Genomic DNA, 27,505 nt, shown 5'->3' on the forward strand with positions numbered 1-27,505 from the left:
GACCAGTATGCACTTTGGGAGAGTACTTAATAAGACTGGTTCACCCAAGATGGGGAACTATCTGTCTGCTCATGCCTTCCATGAAATGCAGCAGGATATAAAAAAGTGTGATTTTAGCAGTTTAGAATACAAAATGCAGGGAAAAAAAAAAACTTTGAAAAGTGATTGATGCAGTCTAATCATGTTTCACACAAGAGCATTTCAAATTATGTTAGATATTTTTATAGGATCTAGATATGATAAAAAAGGTTTGCCAGGTGGCAAGGTAGGCAGGGGGGAGGAAGGAGTAAGAAAATAATTTTATGTTGACTGCTTCTAATACACAGGCATGTGGATAATGCCATACAAACCACGGATAAAATGCATCAAAAAAAATTGCTAGCTTAGCTGTTAGGGTTATGGAGCTTTGCTTTCTAATCAACGCTTACCCATATAGCTGTTTTTAAATATTGATCTGGTAAGCATGATCCCAAGGGAAAATAAATATCAAAAGGGGTGATTTAATTCAATCATCCTGATTCCTGCATAACATGATCCTATTTCTTCAAAAACCCAGAAAGCAGTAACTTAAGTGAAGCTTATAGATCAGCTAATATATTTACAACCTTAAAATAACATGAGACACACTATAAAATATGCTGAGATCCAAAGTTAATCTCTTTTAGCAATATTCTTGCAGCAAGTAAAGATGAATTTTATGGTGAAAAAATCCATTTTATCAGGAGCAAGACTGAGCTTTCTAATAACTGAGCTACTTTCTAATGTGGCATATCATTTTACTTTACTTATAAAGACGAGTTTGCAAAATCTCCAGTTAGGCTTCATTTGATACAGTAGAGATGTTGCAAAACCAATACCCTCTTTCAGAAAGTCTCTTTGCTCTTGATAATGACCACATTACAATGCATTTTTGATGCACAGAAATGGTACTGTTACAATCAGCAGCTAAACACTTGTTCTGATGGTGTCAGCCAGGCAGCTTTTCCTTGGCTTCTCAGAGCTGTGAAACAGTTGCAAACACCATAAGCTCATAGGAAAAATCCTGCTCCATCAAAACTCACTGTTCAGAGGTGCTGAACAGATTTAAGCGATCTTTATTTAACACATATTCTGATTTTCAGCATAGGATAAAATGGTGATTGGCATTCTTGACTCTCGTCTATCTCCAGGAGAGTGTAAAAAGCACATTCCAGCTTCTATGCTGGTTTTGTTCTGGGAACTCTGATACAAGCACAGCTGAACTTAAAGCAAAGGGAGGTTTAATATTACTCAAACCAGGACCATTGAGCTCATTTCGGACTCATCACCTCAGTCAAATTAGTGTGCTCCTCAGTGAATCCCAGATGAGAAAGATACATCTGAAAGCTACTATAAAGTTATGCTGTAAAAGTGTTCCCAGGTTTACACACCCTCATTTCCACACCACAAACTCGAAGATTTCTGATTTAGACTCACAGGAGGTAAAACATCAGATATAAAGATTGCTCTGGGCAAGCCGCCATCTCGGCTGCAGAATTATTTTGGGGGGCGATGTGCCATCAGCATTATCAGCTAAACCATCAGCCATACATACAAATGTCTGCCTCTGTACAAAGACGTCAAGAAGGGACCAGACTAGACTCTGATTTACTTTCATTGCCTTTCTTTGACCTCTGGAAAGAAAACCACAAGCTCAGAAAACCCTCAATAATAATCTCTGCCACAACTGTCCTGAAGCACAGAAACTACAGACGACAAAAACCAGCAACAACTCAATCTGATGGCAGTAACCTGTAACACTGGATTTACAGTAATTTAGGATAGATTATAATTAAATTACTGAGGGAAATTTTCCTGCACACCTGCTCTGCATCATGGGTAATGTTTAGGAATTATACAAGAAACCACACATATATCACTGGTAATAACTGGGGTGGTGCCTATATGGACATGCCAACCTGACACCAATCCATGCTGATGACACCCCTGGAAGGGGTGGGCAGTACCCCCTGTTCCCAACCACTTCTCTTCCCTCCCTTGCATGCTTTCATGCTTTCTCATCACATCCAATCTGGAAAAAACACTGACATTTCAGCTGGATCTGTTCTGTGACTTGACTAAGGATGGATGGTGTGGGCAGTGCAGACAAAGACACAATTAGGATGACTACATAACCACCTCACTGATTGTACAAAAATGACACGTTCCATTTATTTGTACAATTTGAGCTGTAAGTGATTCTTACATCTCACAGCAGCCTATTAACAGAAAGAGACTTTGTGAATGGAGTATCCGGGTAAACACTTCAAACAAACACATCAATTATGCATAGTCGGTATACTTTTTCTACCTTAGGGATCAAACTGAAACAAGACTAAAGAATTATGTTTTATTTGTATTAAAAATGTATTAGCTACTGTCTGAGAAGGTTTTCTAGAACATTTGGTATGCTACCCAGGAAATTCTGTCTGAAGCTTGTATTGTTTATTATTGCCAATACCAGGAGAAACCTGGCACTGTTATATCTGAGAACTACAGTAATAATTCTTCAGGCAGAACAGCTTATATCTAACAAGAATAACTTTTTCATCTGAGCCAGAAGATCTAAAGGGAAAGGAAGCCCCAATTTTACCCATCTATTTTATATATTCAGACTTTACAACCAATCTTTTTTTTATGGCACAAAGTGAAACTAGGCAATCATTTATGAATAGATCCTGTGCTCACCTTCACTCAAACTGTGCCATAACACTAACTGGTAACCAGAGACATATGAAGACTGTGCAGTTTCATTGAAGATACAGAGGGTGAAAACAGGTGTAATTTTTCTAAGGGGTACATGAATTCTGAGCAAAATCCTGAAGAACAGGGCAACACGTGAACTGGAGAACTGGAGTTTCCTATTTGAAATGCTAGATTTTTCCATCTATGTCCCATGAATGTAAGCCACATGTAATATATTTGATTAAGCCTCTGAAAGATAAATGGGTATGAGTACTGGATGACTACAGAGCCAGTTTTTTTTTTGTTTTGTTTTGTTTTGTTTTTAAGAAAAAAGAAATCAAATTAAATTTTAAAAATAGGTGGGTGGACAGACATAAAAAACTACCTTCATGGAATCCAGGCTGGATGTTTAACAACTGGGAGAAAACAGAGACTCACCAGAGGCAGCTGCTTTGTCTGGGAGAAAGGAAAGAAGATGAATGCACAGCTTTACATCTCCTTTGATTCTGTAACTAAGATCAATTCTAGAAAACTCTCTGAAGACTTGGACAGCAAGAAATAGGTGCTTTATTTACAACTTCTCTCTTCCTCTCTTTTTCCTAAATAAAAAGCTCAAGTCAAAATGCACCATATTTGGAGCATGTAAGAAGGATGGGGACAAAGCAATCTTTGCTATCACAGAGAAAAGTTACTTGCAGCAAGGAAGCCACATTTGATGGGCTTCTCAATGCTCAGAGACACAAGAGAGACTCCACAAGGGGTTCTTGTCCGTTCCCTAGAGCAGACAACAGGTGAGGAATGAAGCCTGCCTGAAATCTGGGGGTCCCTCCACTTTTTCCCTGCTGTCACAGCACTCAGCTCTAGGTCTGCAATGTGATGCTTGACCAAGTCACCAAGTCATGCATCAACAATGCACAACAGAAAGCAAAATGAAAGAAGTACTACTGTAGTTAGGGAATGAACTGGTTTTCTAGTCTAATGGTTACAATCAGTAGATTTCCTGAGTATCAATCTTCCTGAACCACAGAAGGGGTGACATTACAGACTGACAACTGTAATTTTTACATATTAGACATCTAAGTGTCATTTTCAGGAGTTTGGTAATGAAAACTCTACATGACATTTTTCTATAAATTTAAAAAAATCTCATGGTATGGCTACAAAAGTGGGGGGGGGTTGTTTTTGTTTTCTTTTTTAAGGCAGGGTATTTTTAAATCAGAGAGAAGTAAATTACTGTGTTCAAGATGCTGACATTAGACACTATAAATATTCCTAAACTGACTCCACTTTTGAATATCAAGGGTGAGAGAAAGGAAAGAGAGGCAAAATACATGAATGTGTGCTGATCAAGCTTCTAGGGCAAGTTATTAAAATAAAAACACTGAAATGTAAGGGGACAATTACAAGAATTAATGCTAACAAACTGGTATGCAATTTAATGAAGCAAGTTAATAATGGTATCCCACTTGGGATTAATTGCAATACATTAATCAATTAAGAATCATTGAGAAAGCAAAAAAACTGCAGGTCAAAAACATTTACAATGCTGTAAACTGAAAGATAGTGATCCTGACATTCAAATGCACATTAAACTAGAAGAGCACAGAGATCTATTCCCCATGAAATGCACACAACCAGCTCTCATTAATGGTTACAACAGATAGCTCAAGACATTGAGGAGAGACCCCATAAAATATACAGAGAGTGTTTTTCAAATTTGTAGCATTGCACAACTTTGAAGTCCAAGTCCTCTCGACAGCAAGAAAGTTTGCAGTTCCTTCCCAGCATCAACAATTATGATGTTTCCACTAAAGAAATCTGAGCAAAGGACTGTGATTTATCACAAAAAGCAGAAGTCACTTGTCAACCCACCCCTATTGTTAGCCGCCCTCCCTCCTGCTGCATCCAAACCAGAGAGGCGATGGCACAAGTTGAGTTGTGGTCTCAGACTGCGCAGTTAAAAAAGCATTTACAGTGCATTTGGGAAAAAAAAAATCTAATTCTAATTTTTACCTTCAATTAGATTTTTTTCAGACACTTTGGAAGTTCATTTCTGTAGTTATGTCTGACATTAAAAACAAAATAAAAGCCAAAGACTCTCTGTGCATTCTGGTATTTTGCTCTGCACTGTAAAAAGAACTGCATGGCACCACTGTCTGTACAGCTCATATCCTTTAAAACTCAATCTAACAAAAAGGCTTTAATTGAAAGTACTGCATTTTAGAGGTCATCTGACAACATCAGGCTTTCTGCTTTATTGGAAAATACCAGGAATGAGTTCATAGAGCTGAAGAGAAGAAGGGAAAGGAAGACGATTCCTTGGGCACTGAAGAAGATAAGTGCACATAAGGTAGATTATCCTTCTACACTGCACAGTCAGCCTGTGGATAGAAAAGTTTCAACACAGCAGGTTGCAGCCATCATGATCCAGAGACTGCAAATGCCTCTTGGCAGAACACAGGCAAGCAGAAGCGGAACGATGTGTTTGCTTCCAAGAACGATCTGTTTCAGCCGCCCTGTCAGCCTGTGCCTCCAAATCCAGCCCACCTTTCGCTCACACATTCGTACCTCGTTCCTCCAAGCACGCTTGCTCAGGATGTTCAGGCTGCTGTGTGAACAATTCTGCTCTTAGCACTCACAGATTTAGCCACGTGTTCCTTCTCATGATAAGCCACGACAAGCGTGCAGCCGTGTGAATGGGGGCCTGAACCCACAGCACCCTGCACATCAACAGAAACTTGGCTTGTGTTTGCATGGGATTTGACATGAGGCATTACCAGGAGCCCAGGCTCTCCACAGTGACCCCAGCAGCAAAAGTGTGTATCAGTGCTGCTGTCAATGGACAGAAAGTTTGGAGAACTGAAGATTATTTGGTAAAAAAACCACACAGTGAAAGGGGCAGTGTTTCTTCAGTGCAATTCAGCTCACTAGCAAAGCCCTCATTTCTTGAGCCCAGCGGCACTGAGTGATGAACATCACCGGGCTCACAGCCCTGACACCTCCCCTGTGCTCTCCAAATTGCTCATGGGTTCTGCTCAGTGAGGTCCCAGGGCTCACCCCTGCAGTCTGGCCCTTCCTTACCTGCTTCTCTGCTCTGACACAAGTGATGATCTTCAAGAAAGGGATGCAGCTCTGCTCATCTCACAACTGCATCACCCTCCACAGCTAAAAACCTTTTGAAGCTTCTCTAGTAAACTCAAGATTTCATCAGGGATTGTTTGTTAAGTGCTCCTGAAAATCGGCCCTCTCATTTATGTACTAAAATAAAGGATGAAGCACCTTATTACAAGAAACCTTAGTTTTTTCAAAGAATCTCTGCTGTAAACAGCAATTTTACTATTAAACATGACCAATTTGGGCAATGGTAGGGGTTAGAATAAAGTTAAAGTCTCACTGTTAAGCACTTGAAACTCAATAAGCACCAAAATTGAAACTGGAGATATACAGATATATATTTTACTCACAGAGCTATTCCCCATCTGTTCTCCCCTTCCTTTCTTATTTTACATAAAATATTCAAAAATATTCCTATTTCCCAAAGAAACTTTCAACATAAGTTGAATAAAAATCAGATTTTTGGGCTTAGTTAAAAAAATATTTTTGTTTTCTTTAATGGAAAGGGTAGAATATATTTTTTAGAAACAGACAGCTTCCATCAATTTTTATCTTCTACACAAACCCACCTCCAATCAAAATGGTTTCAGTGCAAGTATTTTGCTCAGCATGAATGCTTGTTGTTAGGCACCTAAACTTGCACGTTTTGGCTAAACAAATCACCTCTGGAGGCTGTTCCATGCCATTCACGTACTGAACTCAATTAAAATCTAATTTTAGAAACTCTCAAAATTTTGTATTTAAGTTCTCCAAAATGTAAAATCACTTTAGAAAAATTTATATCCACTTATTCACTGGAAAATTAGGAGAACCATTTTCTGCTCCAGAGATGGTTCATATGTTACTCTGCAGCATTACAGGTATTGTACAAGGTGAGTCTCAGAAAAATGTACTCTCAGCGCTGTACTGGCCATATCTACCTACTCTGACTGTGTCTTTATATGTCAGGGTAGCTACTTTGTACCTCTGTGCTTTATTCCTCTACACTGTTCTTCAACCACTTAAAGGCTCTCGTACTGCTTTTAATAGTAACAACCAATGGTTTTAAACAAACTCAAACATTTCAAAATGCTGAGAAACTGGACTTGGTGAGGAAGGACACATTTCAAACTGTTTTGCTTGTCTTCACTTACATGGAGAGTTAATAGTATATAGGATTGAATAAGCAGCTTTAGCCTGTACACATTTTCATGTTATGAAGATAATAAAAATATAGCTGTACTAATACATAAATAACACTGCTAATCAATAATAACAGTTTTATTATTCATAAGCAACTATTAATAAAACACCATGGGTTCTAATGTAACCACTGAAAGAATTAATACTGTAATTTAATTTTAAGGTCTTTACATCTATCTGAAGTCTATTAAAATAAATGAAAAGTCTCTCAGTGACTCTAGATGATGCCCTGCATGTTAATGATGCCACATGTTATTTTAAGTACTGCAAATCACCTCTAAGATATTACCTAAACACTGGAGCACCGATTATGCTTCATGTAGGTGGGTATAATGTTCCAAGAGAAGTGCACACCTCTTTCTCCATTCCCATTGTCAAAATCAAGCTACTTTTGCTCAGACTTTCAAAAAGCACTATAGTGAGGGAGAGGTGGAATTAGGGAATTTCCAGGAATTGAGATGGGGACATGGGATCCTCGTCTCCTGACTGACATGGTTTTCTCAACACCTACTGTATTTAAAGCACTTATTCACTGAATTTATTTGGTTATGATGGCAGACACATGAAACAGTTAATGAAAGGGAAGAAGAGGGAAGAAAAAGGCTTCTAAGAGAAGTTAAAAGCTGAATTCTGTTGTTTGAGAAATATACGTTAAAAAAAGCATATTTGTGCCAAATATTCAACAGCTTTGATGGTGTTCCACCAATTTATTCTGTGATCAGCTCATTTAGGTCCCCGGGAAAAGTTACTGATCTCCTTGAAGAAGCACACCAAGAACTACTATCAAAAAATCTCACAAAAACCAAGGTCACAATTACTCATTTTACTGAAGAACAAATCTCTGCGTACACGAGTTAGAACTAAATATAAAGATATTTACATACAAATAACACACACATAGATCTAAAAGTTAGAAGGGCTATACAGTATTTTCCCCACAACCTTACAAAAGTGTCAGCATTGGAAAAGAAAATTAAGAATGGCAACCCAGCAAAAGACCTGTAAACCCCTTGATTTTTACCCCATATACTTTTGAAAATACTGCTAGTTGCACATTTGCTGCCAAGTACCTAATTACCTTTAAAAATCTAGCTCTGCACTGCTAAAGCTCTTGAGTGATCGAGGTATCAACATCACTCATCATTATGGAGCTAATTTTAATGATGAAAGCATTGCTAAAAGTTATTTTAAAATTCATTTTTACTTTAACTTCTTTAGAGATGATTTGTTTGAGTACCTGAGACACAGTAACTAATCACTGATGGTTTTCTTTGCAAATATAAAATAGATTTATATGCCCTCCCTGTAGGAAAAAGAATTCCATCACCTCCTCCTGAATTTCTGAGCTATCGAATATTTGATGAGTGCTTAGGGAATCAGTATTGTGTCTTTTCACAGCAGTAATCAAGGAATGAAGTATTCTCTGTCATAATGAATCTACTGCAGGACTAAAAGATGAATATTTCAAATGCAAAAGCAATATGTTTGTTTTGAACACATTTAAGTTTGGCTTTAATAAAGCAAGTAGTGAAGTGTGCAATGAATTATATTGTTAGATGGTTAAAACAGAGCCATGCAATATGTCTGAATGCATTTAATCCAAGTAACTACTCATTTTAAATGTGACTTATAAATATGTATTACATGTATATAGATGGATGGATGACTCAGGAACCATGAGAGATCTGGGCCTTGCCTTCCACTCCTGGCTTGCTTCAAAACCAGCTCAGCCTGACAATTAACCAAGGCCCGGAGCCAGAACATCATTAACCACAAGCTGAATGTTACGTGGGCTGAAACCGAGTGTGTGCACTAACTATTCAAGTTAGGATCATTTAAATAAAGCCTGAGGTGCCCGCCTGGGCTGGGACCAGCAGATGGTGGGTCCCAGTGTGCAGCCACTGGCACATTTAAGATGCCCCCAAAGCAATGAGCCCCTTAGCCAGGTCTGTCACTGTGGTGGGACCATTTCTGCAGACTCAGAAGCCTTTACTGCAAACCACAAAGATGCTGTTGGCAGGGGGTCATGGGCATGACTAGTTAAATATCTCCCACTAGCACTAGCTTCACTTTGAGAGACACCACATAACCCCAGTATGGAAAGGAATGGCCACAATGTGTTCTCCTGAAAAACCTGTCAGAAGGCAAGGAGAAATCACAGGCATTCTCTCACTTGTCTCCAGAGGAGTTTGATTTTTGTTAAAATAACAAGTGAGTTCTCTTTAACAACAAAGAAAAACCCACTTTCAGAGCCCAGTTAGAGATTTCAGGCCAGCTCATCTCATTTGCAAATTGAGAATACTGCTAGAGTCCCCACAGTGCTATTTTGTGTGAGACCCTCTCAGAGTCTATCCACAATGAGATACAGAGATGAGCAGTTATAGCAGTTTGTATTTGCAAGAATTGTTTCCTAAGTTCAACTACTAATTTTTTTTTTAATCAGGTCAACTGCCCTGCAGCACACAAACAGAAACAGAATTTATCAATACAGCTTACAATGAAAGCAGTGAGAAAAGCACAGATTTAGTTTGCATTTACAAAAAAGTTCCAAGTGCTTCAGTTATACCAGTTCAGAACCAATGTACTTTACCTGGAAATTGCCCCTGAAATAATGAATTCAGTAAGGAAAATTTTTATATGGTCCAAGTTAAATTATTTAAAAAGGAAGAAAGAGGGTTCTTAATTATTTAATGTTTCACCAATAATTATATAGTTCAGTATAATGTTCACTCACCAGAGAATCTGATTTTCAAAGGAACATTTGTGAACATCAGTCAAACAAAAAACACCTGCCAGACTATAAACTCAGTTGGTGCAGTACACATTCATTCCAACACAGCATTACTGCATTAGCAAAAATCCAAGTCTTGACTTAATGGCAAATCTATCCAATAATTGATGTTAAAATATTTACATAGGAAAGCAGGCATGATTCAGTTTTCTAATGCATTTGTAAAAAACAGTATGACCTCTCTTGCTACAATTTTTTTACAACTAAGTTCTAGGTAAATGAGTTTGAGATGGGACTACAGCTCTGGAAAACTGAAAGCTATAAAATTAGTACTTGAGTAATCTAAACTGCCAATCAAAATGTGACCATGGACATCTTAGGGACATTTCATTCAAAAGTCACTAAGAATTAATTTTAAAAGACAGCTTTAAATTAGCTCCATGGAATACTAGCCATGGTATGCTTATCCACGTGGAGCCCTGGGGAGCAAGGCTCAGGGAACACCAAGTATTTCTGAATAAAAAGGTTTTTCCAAGTTGTGGATCACCAGCTCCAGCACACAATACACAGCTGAGGGAGCTAAAACAGCACCTTAGTCAAAAAAAGTACAGATCTGCAAAGGATTATCATCACCCATTGATAACCCTACGTACAACTCAGGCTCAAACTCTGGAAAACCCTCATGATGACCAGAACAGTAGTTGTCATCTTGATGTCCTTAGAGTTAACTTACACAGGCCAGAATTCAGCACATGCCCTTCCAGACTGGGGACTCTGGGCTCTACAAATCTTCCTTGACTGTTCTCTGTCTTGGAGGAAAGCTACTCAGAAGGAAAACCTGATACACTCACAAGTTTAACTGCACAGCCTTGATTTCTCATTTCAACCCAAAGGCAAAAAAAAAAAAAAAACAAAACCAAAAAATACCAAAAGAAGAAACCCATTTCCTTTCTGCTGCAAAACAGGTTGTCCCTGGGTCACTTTGCCAAAGAATTACCTTAGCCCCACTCTCTGGAAAAGATCAGAGATTGTTTATCAGTAATGGTTTCAGATTTCATGGCTCCTGGAGCAGAGGAGCCCAGCTGCACCATCATCCAGACTTTACAGCCTCATGTCCTGCGGCCTGCAGGGCTGGAAATGATGAGAAGTATAGATTTCTGCTTCCCTGAAGGGACCACAACACTCAGTTGTGGTCTTGAAGAGCCTGAGGTCTCCTATAATCAAAGATTTTTTTTAAACAGCATTACAGATTATTTTAAGTTATTTTTAGTGAGTTAATGGCTCCCTTGGAATTGTGCAAAGTGGGACTTGCAGTACGTGCAGCACCTGGCTTTGCAGGTGGGGAATACAAAACACAGTCCCACGACAATTTTAAGATCCTCTAAAACCAGGATTTAGGGAATAAATGTCACATACAGACCAGGCAATGGTGTGACATGGGGCAGTGCTTCACACGGCCGATGTGAAGCACATCAGGGTAATTTAGCAATTAAATTCCAGACAGATGATGCCACAACACGTGTTGCACACCATGGCACAATGCAGGCTCCCGACACAGCACACACACATAACCCACAGCTCTTCACTGTGGTACAAACCAGCCTTTGGCTGTTCTGTTTCTAAACTTCTGTCTCGTATGGCCAAATTCAATTTGTCCAAAGCTTCCCATATCACATCAAGATTAAGAAGTCTGGGGAATCATCATGCCATGCCACTGCAAATTATCGCATCTCCACCAACTTTGCCCTAACATGAAATGCCACAGGAGTGCTCAGAATCTAACAGTGATGAATTTAACATGCCTCCTTCCACTAGCCTGATGTCAGCAGAGTTACAGCAATTTATGCAATACAAGGATCTGTCCTTTTCTCCTTATCAAAGCATTTGATCAAAATCAGTGACATGGAAAAAGACAACCTTACTTAATTTGAGCAGCAGAGTCAGGCTTGTCACTCTAACATCATAAGAAAAAGGGAGGTATTTACATATGGGTACTTGCATATTCCTTTTTATCTGGCTTCACAAAGATAACAGCAAGATCACTTTCTTCCTCAGTAAAAACTAGTGTGAAACCTCACAGAGAATCAGCATTTTCTCTTGCTCTTCCCTCTCTCCTTTTCTCTCTTTTGAAAAGCAAGACCTTAAGATATTTCAAATCTTCATTAGCCATTTCTCTGCCTGTGACAGCCTGGTGGTATGGAGTAGCTCCACCTCTCTCCATTCAATTCACCCTCGAGTCAGAAAGGTAAAAACCCTGTTTCTGATGCAACGTGACAAAAAGCTCACCCTGCTGAACAGCACTGTCACATGGCTCACACACCAGCCATGGCAAGCAGCAGTCCCTGCCCCACACCACAGTTCTGGAGCGTTTTGAACCATAAATGAGCTCCCCCAGCAGCCCCACTCTCAGGATGCATTTTAAAAAAGTGGATGCATAAATTCACTCATTTGGAAACCTGGTCTGTTCAAGAACTTGTTACTATGACAATTTAGAAGAAGCTGCTACAGATAAGATTGATGAAACTTATTGATTAATTTTCTCTCCAGCTATGTTTGAATTTTAAGTTTTCCCTAAACAGAACCAGTTGGTGTTGGTTTGTTAGTATTCCAGGAACTGCAGCAATGTGCTTCAGCAGTGAAGGAAGTTCCGTGATAAATGTGTTCTCCAATCTGCATCTGTAGAGCAGCTATAAAATCAGAACAATTCATGCAAAATTTTTCATTATGTTTTTAAATATACTTATTTACATTTTAAATCACACATAGACAGTATGAAATATCTTTCACTTAGACAGGTGGGAACAAGAAAACAGATGCATCCATTAAGCTTGAAACAATTCAATGAATTAAATAGTACTCGGTGAACACTTTGGTTTATGGATATAGCCTTTGTTTAAACTTACTTGAAAAAACACAGCCATGGCTCCTACTACCCTGTTTTCTAGAACTGCTGTTCCAAAACTGTCAAAGTCATCGGGATTGTAGAAGTAAATCTGCATCTGTAAAAATTAAAATCAACAACAAAATCACATTAGTGTTGATTCATACAGTTTTCAAATGAGGTAATGCACACACATTGTATGTAAAGCCAGTGTTATGAACCTGAGATAAAGGAATTCTGCTGAACAATGCTGTTTAACCAGCATCTTGATTAATAGCATGACTGCTCTACTGGGACAGTAAGCAGGGAACAGAGTCAATGCAATGCATTTTAATACCAAACCCAAGGATAAACAGAATGGTCAGTCTGTTTAGATGGTAAACTTTGTGCTTTCTGCCAGCATCTCTTCGTTTCTTTGCCCATTGCAGGCTCATCTCCTGCTCTGTTAAATGTGCAAAACATATTTATCTCAGAAACCATAGAGAATTTTGAAAAGGATTTCAACGTTTAGAGTTATTCCTTTACTCCTAAAGCAATTTGTAAGATAAAAGTCTGTCTCCGTAGCAATGCATTTTTATGAGCCTCTAATATTCAGGTCTACCAGTTAGGGTCAGACTTTTCCCTGTCTTCAGTTAAATTTCATGACTTTTATTTCCAAAGCGTTAGTACTCTGCAAGAAGTACGAGACAAACCCAGATATTTTGATGTCATTTTCAGATGAATAATAAATATTAATAATTAGACAAACCCCAAGTAAAAGAGGGTGAGAACAATGATTACTCCAAACTAGAAAATGCTGGAGTTACACAAATAGAGAAACAAGAAACAGTTTCCTCCATACACTCTTGCTGGTGAACAATCCCACTCCTATACATACACTTGCCATGAATAAGGGCAACCTACAGAGGCCCATGGGTGGTCCTGCTCTTAATTTCTTGCATGGTTCTTGTTCCACTTCCCACAGTAGCTGAGCTCCCACTTCTGCCAGCCATCCAAACACTGCTGCTTCTCCAGTAGCTGTTCAACCCCTCCATTCCCAGAGAAACCCCTAGTGCTAAGTCCATCTGTATCAGTCATGACTTGCTCCAAAGGATATGGCTTACATCCAAAAAAAGCAATGCTCCCTTCTCAACATTACACTGTGCAGGTGTGTACAGTCACAGGACAAATTCAGTATTGGTAATGTTTGTTATATGTGTGCCCTACACAATACAAATGAAAACCACGTGCCTGGTGGTGACAGCCAAGCACAAGAACTGGACTTTGCAGCAGTTACTCCTGGGGCTATGCAGGGAACCTCCCGCATGGATTTCACGATCCAAACCAGTGCTGGCTGGCTGATGTGTAGGCTCCCTTGTGCGCACTGATGCAAGTAAAAAAAAATAAATCTGTTTCTGGCTATGAAATGGGAATGGACCCACCAGGATTCTCTGTCACTGGCCCCTTGCCTGAGCCCTGTGCACTCACTCCTGCTTCTCTGCTGCCCATCCCCTGTTACCCAACCTTTTCACAGCATCACTAGGTGATAGGAGACACCCACACAGCCCACAGTTTAAGGGAGAAGAAGGTCTAGCTGAGACTGTCCGTGCATCCCAACACACTGCCAGTCTGACCATCATTCCCTCCTGCAAGTCCTTCTGCAGGAAAATACTCTGCTGGACTCAAACACTAGTTTGGGTTTTTGCAAGATAGAGCTGTATGACAAATCCTCCTGTATCCACAAATGCAAGTATTTTTCCCATATTGTGTATATGCCAGATGAGAGTATACCCTTTTATCTTGCTCAGATATATTCCTACTCACATTTACTGATTCCCAGGCTTCTGACAGGATATATTGCCTGTAATGGATAGGTGCTTTGCCAGTATCATACAGATAATAAAACATCATCATACAGGGAGAAAGCCAAGATGAAGATCAGAGCCTTCAGAGGTAGAGGTACTTTTTTCAGCAGGAGGATGAAGTAAGAGCACACTCCAAATGGCCCACAGAAAAAAAAAGAAAAAAAAAAAAAGAAAAAATCTGCACTCACACTAGCTTCATAAAATTTGAAAGCAATTTTCTTCCCCTGTTTTGGCCTTCTTATTTCCAGAGTTCTCACAGCACACACAGAGGTGCTGGTGATATCTCACAAAGTTGGTGGTACCTCTAGATTCTGACAACTCATGCTTTGAACAAATGCAGATCAAGGTACAGCCATTAATTGATGCAGAAATTAGAAACAATTTGTTTCAGGTAGAGTTGCTTAAACTTCAGTTTAGCCAGCACAGATCAAAGCTGAGAAAACATAAATTACATTTTACTCCTGTTTAAAATAAAGTCTAAAATTATGTATACCTTACATAAAACACTTCACTATATAGTCCTCACAGGAGTTTATGAAGAAATGCATCACTGAGTGAGTTCGGCATATGCCAAAATCATTTTGGATCAATTTTGCTCACGGCATTTTAAGGAAATTAATTTTTACAATACACTTTTGGATAGCAGTGCAAAGGGCTTTGGTAAAAAATAGTGCTTTATTCAGATCCCTCGTCTCAGCAGTGCAATCTCACAGACTAATCAAGAACCACACTCTGCCTTGATTACCATACACATTGGAACATTTTACCACTGCTCCCTGGTGTTTTTCCAGAGAGTGTGGTTCCTCTCTCTGCATCCATCACGTCAAGGAGAACTGTCTTGTATGAAAAATTATCATCATCTGTCATACAGTAGCTTCCTTATGTGTTCATACAGCTAGAAGGAACATTTTAGGAGTAGAGTCTCTGAGGAATTGCTATTATATAATTTACACAGGCATACACTGCAAAGCAAATGTAAAAAAGACAGTAAAGTTTCACTCTCAAAGCCTCACAGTTCAGGCTGCTCATTAAACCACACCTGGACACTGCTGAGCATTAGTATTATGACAATTTTCTAATTATGTGATCACATATTGTCCTCTTCCATAATACAGTCTCATCTGTTTTCCCCAATTTACAATAAAATGCAAATGTATCAAATGTATTTTTGTTCCTTTATACATAATATACATAATATTGAATACATTTATCAGCAGATAGTTAATTTAATATTTTCTATGGGTGGGATAACGTTCTTTATGTACAAAGCGGGAATAAGACAGTTAACTGTAAAATTAATTTCACTGCATAGTTAAGTGGCCTAAACATGCTAGAAAATTTTCATTATTACTCCTTATTATATAATTAGTATATACAATATATGGTGCACTTTGCATATAAATGACTTCTACTGTCTCTGCCTGGGACATACAAAGCCGTAGCACAGAATGCAACAAAGAGGCTTTTAAGCTAAAGAAAATTTGGATCCTATTATGATTTGCTATTTGCAAAATGCAGAATGGAGCATCATCCAGGCTTGCACATCCAGCCTGAATTGTGGCCCTGCCTGATTTCAGCACCACAAACCATAATTTCTGTACGTTTTTGCATGTGATTTCACAATAGCTTCTATTTCCCAAAATTAAAAAAATCAAAAAATTTAGAGGCTGTGAGAATCCCACAGTAATGGGAAAGCCTGAAACACCCTTCATAGTTTCTATAATGTGACACTACCTGTCTGCAGTCAGAATACTCTGTTCCACACATCCATGCTGACAGTGCTCCAAACAGCCTTCCCTGTGGCACAGGTCCCAGAGGGCATGAGCATCCTGTCCTCTGTGGCACAATGTATTAGATTTATAAGACTTTCACACTATAACCAACAAGGCTGGGAAAGGCTTACATGGGCTTCCTTAATCTCGGATGTGGAACACAGCAGTGTGCTAGCATGTACCTTGTAAAGATCTATTATAAAAACCATGTAGTGTCCAAGCAACTAGAAATTTTCAGTATTTTGATAAAACTAAGCTGAGACAAACTGTCCCTAGTGACACAAAGGCACTTTTCTTGCAGGAAGACTCTCCATCCTAAAATGCTATCAACTACTGTAGCTACAGAGCTTTACCAAGGCAGGGAGAGAGCAAGACTTTGCTTTTAATGGAAAAACTTAATGCTTTGACACTCTTCACACTATAAAAGAATTGTTTTCAAACTTGAGAGAGATTTGCTGTACAGCACAGATTAAGCCTTGGAAAAAACCTTACTGAGGGCCAAATCTTCAGACTGTTACAAGTGCCTTAAAACAGAGGATTAGAGAGAAAGCCATAACCCAGGAGATAATTGCCAGTCACCCTAAGAAAACACGTCATGTTTTCTAGTGTCTGCTGTCCAGGAAAATCCAGTGCCCAACCATTACAGTTTCCAAGCACTCCAGGCCTATTTCCCAGCTCACAACACACAAGTGAGTACATCACATACACGAGGGTAATTCTCCAGCCTGGAGAGTCTTTGCCTCTAAACTCCTACCCTCCACTATGACCTGGGGGCAGGCAACCCCCTCCTCCCCAGGACAATCTATTCTCTGCAGAAACACCTTTCTTCAACTGTGTTCTTCCAACCTCTACAGAAATCTGGTGTTCCCCAGACTTGGCAAAATGTTGGGCCCTGCTCTGTGCTTAGATTTTAATGCCGAACCAGGCTGCCACCATGCTGATGTTGTAAGGACAGGCTGTCCAAAATGTGCGTGTGTATTACTGAGAAATACTGCCCACCAGAGACCAGTTCTGATTTTATTAAGTACAATTACCTCTGAATGACTAAACCCTCATTATGAAATGTCACTGGCTTGCAAAACCTGAGCCTGCTTCCAGTGAATGGCTTCCCCCCGCCACCAACTCACAAATAAAAGGCTCCATCTCTCTGCTCAGTTGCTCCTCCTCTGCTTGGCACGACACACATCCAGACAGAAATCACCATTCCCATGCATGACATCTCTTTGCTCTCATTACCCCACTACAAAGACACAAAGTTTACATCCAATACAGACTATCATGGCCAAACTCATTCAGCACTTATGAGAGAAAAGCCACAATGAGCGTTTGATAGATCCCAGAAGATGTGAGTGAGTTCAAAGCCATTCTAAGAGACTGGAAACCAAGCAAGTACATTTTCCATAGACAGATGCCAAGTGTTTTAAAAATAAATAATTGAGACTTTTAAATTGGGCTGCTATCACCCTGTGCAACCTCCTACAGCAGATTTCTCTTTAGATTAAAAAATGAACAAAGGCTCATTGTGCTGTCACAGATGTGGAGTACAGAATATTCAATAGTATCAGGAATTCTGGTGCAAGGGAAAAGATCATCGGAATTAGCTTTCCGCTCGTTTCCTTCCAGCAATCCAAGGACTACCATGCAATTTGAAGCATGGTAAAAAAGCATAAAAAAATAAAAGGTTTTATAGGCCAGCCAATTTTTTGATGAATCAGGCAGCAAGACGCAGAGGCAACAGCGACGTGGTTTATTATGTACTGCTTTAGAGACTGAGAGTATTTTCAGAAGAGCAGAACATCCAGGCATTGCAGGTAGACTGCAAATCCCTGCAGAGTGGTGAACCAAAAATTTTGAAATGTTTGCTTTAAATGATGGAGTTAAGCACTGAATATACTAATTCTTAATCAGTGCCTTTGCTGCTTACATTGTGAGAATAAATTATTCTCAGTCGCTTTTACAACTGGATTTAAATCCTCTCACACAACAATAAATTCTGTGCTAAGATTATGAATCATACATGATTTTTCTTAATTGAAAGCTCGTATGTAACTTACTTCTGCTTTAAATATGTGCATAGATTTCCAGTGAACTGGATGATGTGATCCATTTGGCTGGAATAAAAATTTTCTACAGACATAATGTAATCTTCACTGCAGCACTAAAAATTCAGAATAACTGTCCTGCAGTCTGTGTGTTTACTGGAGTGTGAGATGTACACTGGGGCAATAAAATCTGATGTTTGACTTCTCATTATATTCTCTTTAAAAAACCCATGAAACTTATCATTTATAACATATTCAAAATCTGCTTAGAAAAGGCGGAGGGAAGAGCGAATCGTGATGTTTTCCAGTTCTCCTACTAGAGCCTGATGTAATAACACAGAGTCTATTGCATTCTTTTGAAAAGATAAAGTTGAACAGGAGCAGATAATGGCATGTTTTTCCTGCCTAGTCTATTATTCATCAGTGAATTTTTAACTATAGTTAGGTAGGTACAGAGATGTATTCTGAATGTCATAACTTAGTATTTTACAGTGCCTAAAAGTGTGCTGGGTAAAATTGCAAAACAAAGAGTCAGACAGGGACTTTGCCCTAATGTAATCGCAACTTGATAATGAATACAATGCTAGGCTGAAAAAAATGAAAGGAGCTGAAACAACAGGAAGAGCAAAGATCATGCAAGTGAAATACCAGAACTTAACTCAATTTAGATGATCCCTTAGAAGTATGGTAAATTTCCCTTTCATCTTTTTTAATAGTAAGCTTTAATTCTTGCTTTGTTGTCTGCAAACAACACAGTAGGTGTATCTATGGTATAAATTGAGACTAAGCAATTTCATAGTCATATTCAACCTGAAAGTTGTGGCACGTTCTGCCCCTAAGTCTGAACAGGATTTAAACCTGTGAGTGGTCCAGTGACAGCTCAGTAGGAACAGCAAGGAAACATGGTGCTCACAGCATCGCCCTGGGCTTCAGTACATTGTTGGATTGTGCCCATATCACTCAGTATCTTGAGTGTTAAGTCCTGAATGTTAAGAGAAAAGGGCACTGACAAGCCAGAAACTTCCCTGATTTCTACTGCCAGAAATAAATACCCCTTAGGCCTGCTCCCATCCCAAACAAGAAAATTCATCTCATGTGTACTCAGTGAGTCATTACACAGTGAAGGCAGATTTGATGCTAAAAAGCTGCATGTTGCATTCATTTGTATTTCTGTAATATGAAAATAACGGTGTCAGTGTTTATGCTTTCCTTAACATGAAACTTTCTTGCAATTGCTTTGTACTCCAAGTAACAGCCATATGATTCACCATGAAATGAAGTCTGGAAAATCGTTTTGGATAAATGGAACCACAAATTCAATAGAATTTCCATGACAACATAGATTGCAACACTCCGCCACAAGTAAAATGTTATAAATCATTCAAAACCAACAAAAAATCTGCAGTAAGTCTTCTCTTTCACAACACACAAGACCCCTGAATTATGGAGCTGTGGTTATTACCTCCCAATGCAGTGCCTCTTCTTTCTGATCCTCCTCCGTGTTACAAGTGTTGTTTCACATTTGACCTCCTTCCAAACACAGGAAATTATAACACTAACACTTTAATACCAAGATGTAAACAAGAACGGAAGCATAATGAGCAGGAGGCTTTTTTGAACCTTTCCTTCTCATCTTCTAAGAATGTTTAAAATATCTCCATCCTGTGGTAATTATACCTGTGTATCCAGATACATCACAGCATCTTGTTAGACACACAAATTTAGGAGGCTCTTTTTCTGGAAACGTGGGTGGTAAGTGTACAATAGGGTGCTCAGTTAGCTTGTAAAAGGGATGTGAACCACATGTCCAAGGGATGGAAGAGATCCAAGGAGAGAAGGAGGTAAAAATAAAAAAAGGATAAAGGATTGCACCACACAGTGTTGCTCATTTGTACCTCTCTATAAGAGAGTCTCTGACATATGGTATTTCAGTTAAAGTCCAAGGAACTGGAATGATGTGATTCCAGGAGAATCTTCACTGCAATTTTAAAATCACCATGGCTGTTGCCTTCAGGCCTGTGAGAAAAACCTTGAAAATGCAAAGCTCTTTCCCTCCTGAAAAGATTAAGAAGCCAATAAAACCAAAGGAGAGATAAATAGTTCAGTATTCTGATTTTTGGGTAGAGGTAGCAAATCAAGTCTTTTGGTGACTTGAGAAGTTGAAACCTATTAGTCCTTGGACTGCAAAGACTACCAGAGAATTTCTGCTATCTTGCATTGATCAGTGCCCATTTCTGGGCCTTGTTTCCTCATATAAACTAAATGGTCATTGTCCATCCCTCCCTAACTAGATGTTTCATGAAGAAAAACATGAAAAAATAGAAATAAATGGAAAGAGTGACACACAGTTGAAAATTATGGGAAATAAAGTACCATTTGGAGTGCTGTTGGAAAAACCCACAATTTTGGGTCCATTTGCTTGATATTGCAATAAGAATAGTCACACAGGTACCTCATGGAGACAGTATGTTGCCCCCTTAATACCAGTACCAACTTCTAACCAGCTCATAACTGACATAAGAAGATGTCATGAGAAGCTGTTTGTGCTTCATCCCTGAAGTGTTCAAGGCCAGGTTGGATGGGACTGTGGGCAACCTGATCTAGTGGAAGGTGTCCCTGCCCATGGCAGGGGGTTTGGTACTAGATGATCTTTGAGGTCCCTTCCAATCCAAACTGTTCCACGAGAGAGCTGATGTTGCAGGAGTTCAGTGCAGACAATTACTGCAAGGCGCTGCTCCGCACGCGCGAGGGCACCTTCCCAGGCTCTGGGAGGTCAGATGGTGTCTTTCATTGGTCTTTAGCTCCTCTACCAGACTCTGACTCTGCCAGAGACTTCTTGGTTTATTTATCAAGTAGTTCTGAGTCTCACCCACAGTGGCTTTGTCTAATGGCGGCATATTCCAAGTAGGACAGCGGAAACACGCGATGCTGAGACAAACTTGGCTTTCTAAGGCTGTCCAAATGGAAAAATTAGAGGCAATACTTAGCTGCTGGCATGGTTGAAAATCTGAAACGGGCAATTTAGAAAGTGGCTAAGCACCAAATGACACAGCAACTAAAACAAGCCGGATGGACTAACTATATGAACAGAATAGCTCTGAACTCCACCCAAAAGTGGCTGTTTCAGATGTCTTCATCTGTTTCCCATGGCCTTTCTGCAAGGAGAACTACACTACTGAAGAGTTTCAAACTTCAAAATACCCAAACTGTCCATACTTCAGCTCATCTTTCAAGCATCCATTTACATTTTCAAACATCAAGAAGTGCTGCTAGAATGGAGAGAACTGGGATTTCCTACCAAACACACTCCAGTGCTCTTCAGGGAAAAGAAAGGAGCTGCACTTGAAGAGTAAACCCTACAAAAGCACACTTTTCCTAGCATGTGTGATTAATACAATTTCATATCCTGTTCACTTTAAAGATGCACTAACACAAGTATTCATTCCTCTGAGAGTTCATATCTTAGCGCAAATTATTCTTTTTGTACTGTGGAATTCAAAATGTTCTGTGTGTGGTTTTTTCCACTGTTGTTGTTGTTGGGGTTTTTTCTTTCTTTCTTTTTTTCTTTCTTTCTTTTTTTTTTTTTTTTTAAAGGGAGAAGGCAAGGTCTTCCATGAACTTCCAAATGCCTCAGAACAAATTTTGAGGTATTTACAGTTTCATTGCATCCCTGGATTCAAAGTTATGCAGCAGATGGGGCACATTTTCAGTAGTGTTTTGCTGGGCAAAAGGCCATTCCTATCTCTGAGGGGATGTGAAATCCTTCAGGCTGTACACTTCCAGAGTTATTTTTATTTATGAACTGTGAAGTATATGGACAGTTACAGCAGAACCAGTCCATTACAAGAGCGTACTTGGAGGGTAAAAATAATATGGGCTTTCCCATATTTTGCAGAATACACATCTATCTCAGGCTGCACCATAATGCCAAAGGTAGAGCAAGCAGGGCACTCAGCATCAGAGGTCTCAGCAGCTATTTGCAGATTCCTGGAGGAAGGGACAGCACTAGTTCTGCCACAGCCTCCCGTTTGAACACGAGAAGGATTTTTCTAATGCAGCTGCTTAATATCGGTGTTTTACTTCAAAATTCTCAAAAGGGTTTAATATGCAAGGACTGAGTACACTATATCCTTTCTAAAACTCAGGATCTCCTGAAAATACCTCAAATTGAAATCCTTCCCCACCATGGGCTGCCTACCCAAATTCCCCAGTCTCTTGGAAAACCTTGTATGTAATACCTCCATATTCTGTTTCTAATTTTCTAGGTTTCTTTACCCTTATCCTCTGACTGTTTTACGAGAAGAAAGTGAAGTCTGCACACATCTGAAGTGCAGTGTTAAGAAATTTGTAAACTTCTCGTCTTAATGACCTTTTATACAGACACATGCATACAGAAATACACCACCTTAATGGCACCAGTGTGTTTAGGACATGATTCTGTATTTACACTAAGAAATCAGAAAGAACTACAGCACAGCAAGAAGTAAAATATTGAGGTAAGTAGTAAAATTGACGGAAAGGTAAAAGTGCTAGAAATTCTGTAGTCTTTTAAAGTTAAAACCTTGTCCACTGTCACATCTGCAAACACATTTTGTAATGGTCCTTTGCTAAATGTCAAAGTTATTCTTCCATGCCTATGAAACAGAAACACAACTCTGATTCTCAGCCCCTCCCACACTCATACCTCTCTGCAGATGCCATGTTGAGAGTCCCCTGGTGCATCTGACTCTGCTGTTCTCTTGTGGCATCACCTTATATAATATGATTAAAACAACCTCTCAGCTGTAACACTTCAATTTCTTACAGGCCTGTTGACGTTGAAAGAAAAGCACGTAGAACTATTCTGAGTCCCAATTAACACAACAGTGCCACCAGATCAGCATTTGAGTCCAAATTTCACAGGTTGTGGTTCAGTACAGCTTTCAGTACACACTCACAGGGGGAGGCACACCCAGTTGTGTCCCTGCTCAGCCAGGCCCTGCACCAGTTTCCCTCGACTCTGCATCCTAATAATAGAAACGATTCTCAAGCCCAAGAGTCACATTTCCACTCTGGCTCACACCTGTGTATTCCCCGAAAGCACCTCTTCTGCCTCAACACCTCACATTTGCACAATTCACCTGGGTAAAGGACACCAGAGAAGTTCTGGTTCTCAGTATGACAGCCACTGGCTTTTCTCCAGTCTCTCGGTGTCTCTGGCTCCAGAGGGACCCAACCAATCTAATTCTTGCTCAAGCCACTGCTGTCACCGCCAGCCCCAGACACTTGCATTGTGCCGGCAACCACGAATGGAAACTGGAAACACTAAAAATGGTGCAGCCTCTCCCCATTACACAGCGTGGAGAGCCAGGGCTGGGCTGTGGTGGGTGGGGAGGTACCACCTGCCACACAAAACCACACCATGGTACGTGTTACTGGTACTTTCACCTCTCCTGGCGTTGTTCTGTCACAGCACGAAACACCTCATGGAACTTCTGAAATATGGGAGTTGCACAAGTAAAGTCTTTATCATAAATCTGATAATTAACCTGCATAACTAATTTTCCTCCTAGCAGCAGGCATAGGTTGGAATAAATAGTCTATTCAATACCTACTGAGAGACGACTTCTATATTTCATGCTTACTTTAAACAAGTATAAAAACCTCGGGACAAAGGGCCTCAAAGAGTCAAATTCCTTGCAGTTTCAACAGAGCGCCCTGAATAATACATAAAGCAGCTATGCTCTTATCCCTAAAACCACAGGTGTGAACCAGATGTCATGCTTATCTTCTCTTGAGATTACAGCAAACAATCGCACGCCTTCGGAATATAAAGTAAGCTTTGGATCGAGGAACTTGAAATATATTAAAAGTGTGGCACTGAAGTTAAAAATTCAAATATTAACCTACAAATCACGGATTCATTTAAGAGTCTGTTTATAGTCTATGTCCTGTAAAAGTTGTATTTCTTTTATTTAACCTTTTCATAAGAAGATATATTATGAATCACAAATCTGAGATAAAACTACTTGCATAAATCTCAGTCGTGGTCAGCAAGGTATTGCCAAACAGATTGTTCAAATATACCACCATCTATTTAAAATACACCAAGGCTCAAGGAACAGAATTAAAGTTAAAGCCTTGATTTAAATTTTAAACTTTTCTATTATTGTAGTAAAGGTTTAGAAAAAGGTGAGCATATGCTGCTCTCAAATATTGAAAGGAGATTAAACTCAGAAAGGAATCTCAAAGAGAATTTTAAAGTTAACAGTATATAGTAACAAGACATGGTCCAAATGTGTTCTAACCATCCAGCCTTGATCATAACCAGCCACCTAAGAGTGCACAGCCAGTGGATATTCCCAAATGTCCAGTTTCAAAAAAAACCCCTATTTCCTCACTCAACCTGCGAAACATCCTACCCCAGCATATTTCAAAGGTCACACTCCTATCGCAGTATTTCTTCTTTTAAATTAGGTCCAGGCATTGCCTCCTGATTCCTGTGTCAACACCTCAGGAGCAGCAGTGCTTGCTGCAGAGGGTGAGGGTCTGTTGTCTCTGACAGAGGGTTCATGTCCAATTTCAGGGTTTTTTTTAGCTTTCCTCCTCCACCTTGCCTAGCTTTGTTCTTTAATCCAGCGTTCTGGTTTCCTTCCACAGGATCCCCTGTCAAACACACACACTCCAAAGGCTGTCAGCAGCTAATGCTAACGCTTCACTAAGAGAAGTCTTCCAGGTCAATTTATGACAGAAATATTGCAGGCTTGTAATTAGAGCCCTACATGAGAAAGTCTGTGTTTACTCAATAATCTCCATTTTCACTTAACAGAAGCATGCATCTCACTCTCCTAGCTGTCAAGAAAAGGCAGTGATGTGACCTGAATCCAACAGCTGTAATGTCATCTGCTTGATCTTGAGGGAGTTGAACTACCCAGTTCATATAACAGTATTCACCAGTGACCCAGAGCCTCATCCTGCCTTCCAGCAGCAGGGCCTGTGACTCCAGGGGAAAAAGCATCCAACATCTTGGCTCACTCACATTAATAAAACAGAGTATGAAAAGTCATAGGTTAAGGTGTTAACATGACCCTGTCTGTGAGGCTGAAAAGTCAAACTTGGTTTTAGTTGAGAGCACAAACCTAGGCTGCTCAGTTCCATGGCAACAAACATGATTAAAACATCTTTACAACTTTTTAATAAAGATATAGGATAAAAGTTGAGAACAGTACAGAAAAATAAGGAATTTAAAATATAAACAATCAAGTCTCCTAGCTTCACCATATGCCTTATCCCCACCTCCGTTAGCAAATGGGTTTTCCTTACAAGAACAATCTAGGGATAGTATTAAATGTGGTGAAAAACATTCTCCTTCAGAAAAACAGGTGAGATGGGCTACAGCCAGTTCTGCAGTCCAGTCCTAATTTCTGCAGAATAAAAACATGTAACGGCAAAAAGAGAAGAAGTGCACAGACAGATAACTCAGCTTCTGCGACTGATACTTGCAACTTCATTACTGTGAAAAGCAGGCAGTAAAAGTGGCTATTATCAGCCACTCCAACACCTGGTAACTCCTGTCAGGTGGCACAGGACACAGCTTTTCCCTGCCTTGCCAGGCACAGGATCACAGCAGTGTTGTGAAAGAGAATGTGTCTGGGCTCACTGTGCCAGGCTTGTATTTCACAGACGGAGGAAAGAGATAGGAAGGAAAAGAACAGAGATGGGGGAAGAAAAGGACAAACAAAGAAGACACAGCGTACCTCTCACACCAAAGGGCTGCTCAAGATTTAGCAGAAGTCAGTGGCAGCTCTGGTAGCTGCCCACACTGCTGCTCTGATCAGTTCAAAACACATTCAGGATCATGACGGGCTTCCCAGAACACCCAGTGGTTGGTGTGTTGGTATTACAGGGTCCTGAGATGTCAGGAGATGGTGGCATTGCGAGCACTGCAGTTTATCTCCTTCCCTTCATCAATAAATCATCTGGCCCTTTCACTCTCCAGAGCTTCCTTTGTGCAGCCTCCCAGCCAAGGGCTAACGGTGGCACCAGCATATCCATCAATTACACCCACCAGTCATTTACAAAACACCATTTTTTTCTGCTAATTTCCAACTCCATTCACGTCTCATTTAAGCACACATCTCAGAAGGTATCTTGATGGGTTTGAGATTATTTCAATCTTCCCTCCTTCTGTAGAATTTCTTTACAACACCCCACACAGACCTTGTCCAGAGCAGCATGGCCGTGGATGCTGTCTGACACTCCAGGCTGCATTAATATATAACCTTGGAGAGCCCTCATAAAAACACTTAGTTCAGCCTACAGGTGCATCAGGCTCTGCATCCTGTCTCAAGTACCAGGCACTAATGGACAGTAAATCAAGACAGTGCGTGTTTACATGGACAAACAGCAACTGTCCCCTTCACTGCACCCCTGCGGCTTCCAGCAAGCCTCAGCATCCTTTCTGAGCTGGAAGCTGCACAAGGACCATCCTTTGACAGGTCTGTCCAGAACTCTGTTAAATCCTCGTTCCAACCTGTTTTTACTGCTGACTGCTAGAAAATAATTTCACAGGGTGTTCCACAATTCATGCACTATGAAACACTGCAGGGAGAGTGTTCCTTTCTGTAGAATGTGCACCTTCTGTGCTTCTGGGATCGCAACCTCACTTATATTGTGAAGCTTAACAAGTAACATTTATTTAGCTTCTTTGAGATTTCATGGCACTGTGTAATCATGTGCCCAGAGTCACCTTTTCCAAGCTGAGATGTCACAACAACTATTTACCTTTTTTTCTTGTCACTGAAGGTCCTCTATTTTCTTCAACATACTCAGCTTTTTTGAGGATGGGCAGTTAGAACTGCTCAAGTCACCTGTACCACAAAGTAAAGATTTTTCCTGTTGATTGCACTCATTTCCTAGTAATTTCTAATGTTCCTATTTGCCTTTTTGCTACTGCTGAGCACTGAGCTCACATGTTCAGACAGCTCTCTGTAAGGACTCCAGGAACATTTCCTTGAGTGGCAATAACTAATTTAATGTTCATTACTCTGTGTGCAAACTCAGAGTCTTCTTTTTAACCTAGTTAAACTAGAAAATGAGATTTATATGATCCTGCTTTGCGTGCGTGTCTACACATGACATGTCAGTCCCTTGTAATAATTTTAGAATGCATTGACCAATTTGATCAAAACCTGACTGCTCACTCGGGTTCTCGAAGACTCAAAGACACACATGCAAGTGCCTTTACAGTTAAGTGG

General features: G+C 39.9%; 1 protein-coding gene across 1 annotated transcript in view; it reads right to left on the reverse strand.

Moving 5' to 3' along the window:
- PTPRG (protein tyrosine phosphatase receptor type G) overlaps positions 1 to 27,505 on the reverse strand; it is a 399,811-nt gene that overhangs the window by 125,881 nt on the left and 246,425 nt on the right. Inside the window, exon 5 of the mRNA XM_064667329.1 lies at positions 12,634 to 12,729. Within this exon, the coding sequence (XP_064523399.1) occupies positions 12,634 to 12,729 (96 nt within the window). The remainder of the gene's footprint in view (positions 1 to 12,633; positions 12,730 to 27,505) is intronic.

Source organism: Pseudopipra pipra, chromosome 11, assembly GCF_036250125.1.
Source record: "Pseudopipra pipra isolate bDixPip1 chromosome 11, bDixPip1.hap1, whole genome shotgun sequence".
NCBI classification, from domain to species: domain Eukaryota; kingdom Metazoa; phylum Chordata; class Aves; order Passeriformes; family Pipridae; genus Pseudopipra; species Pseudopipra pipra.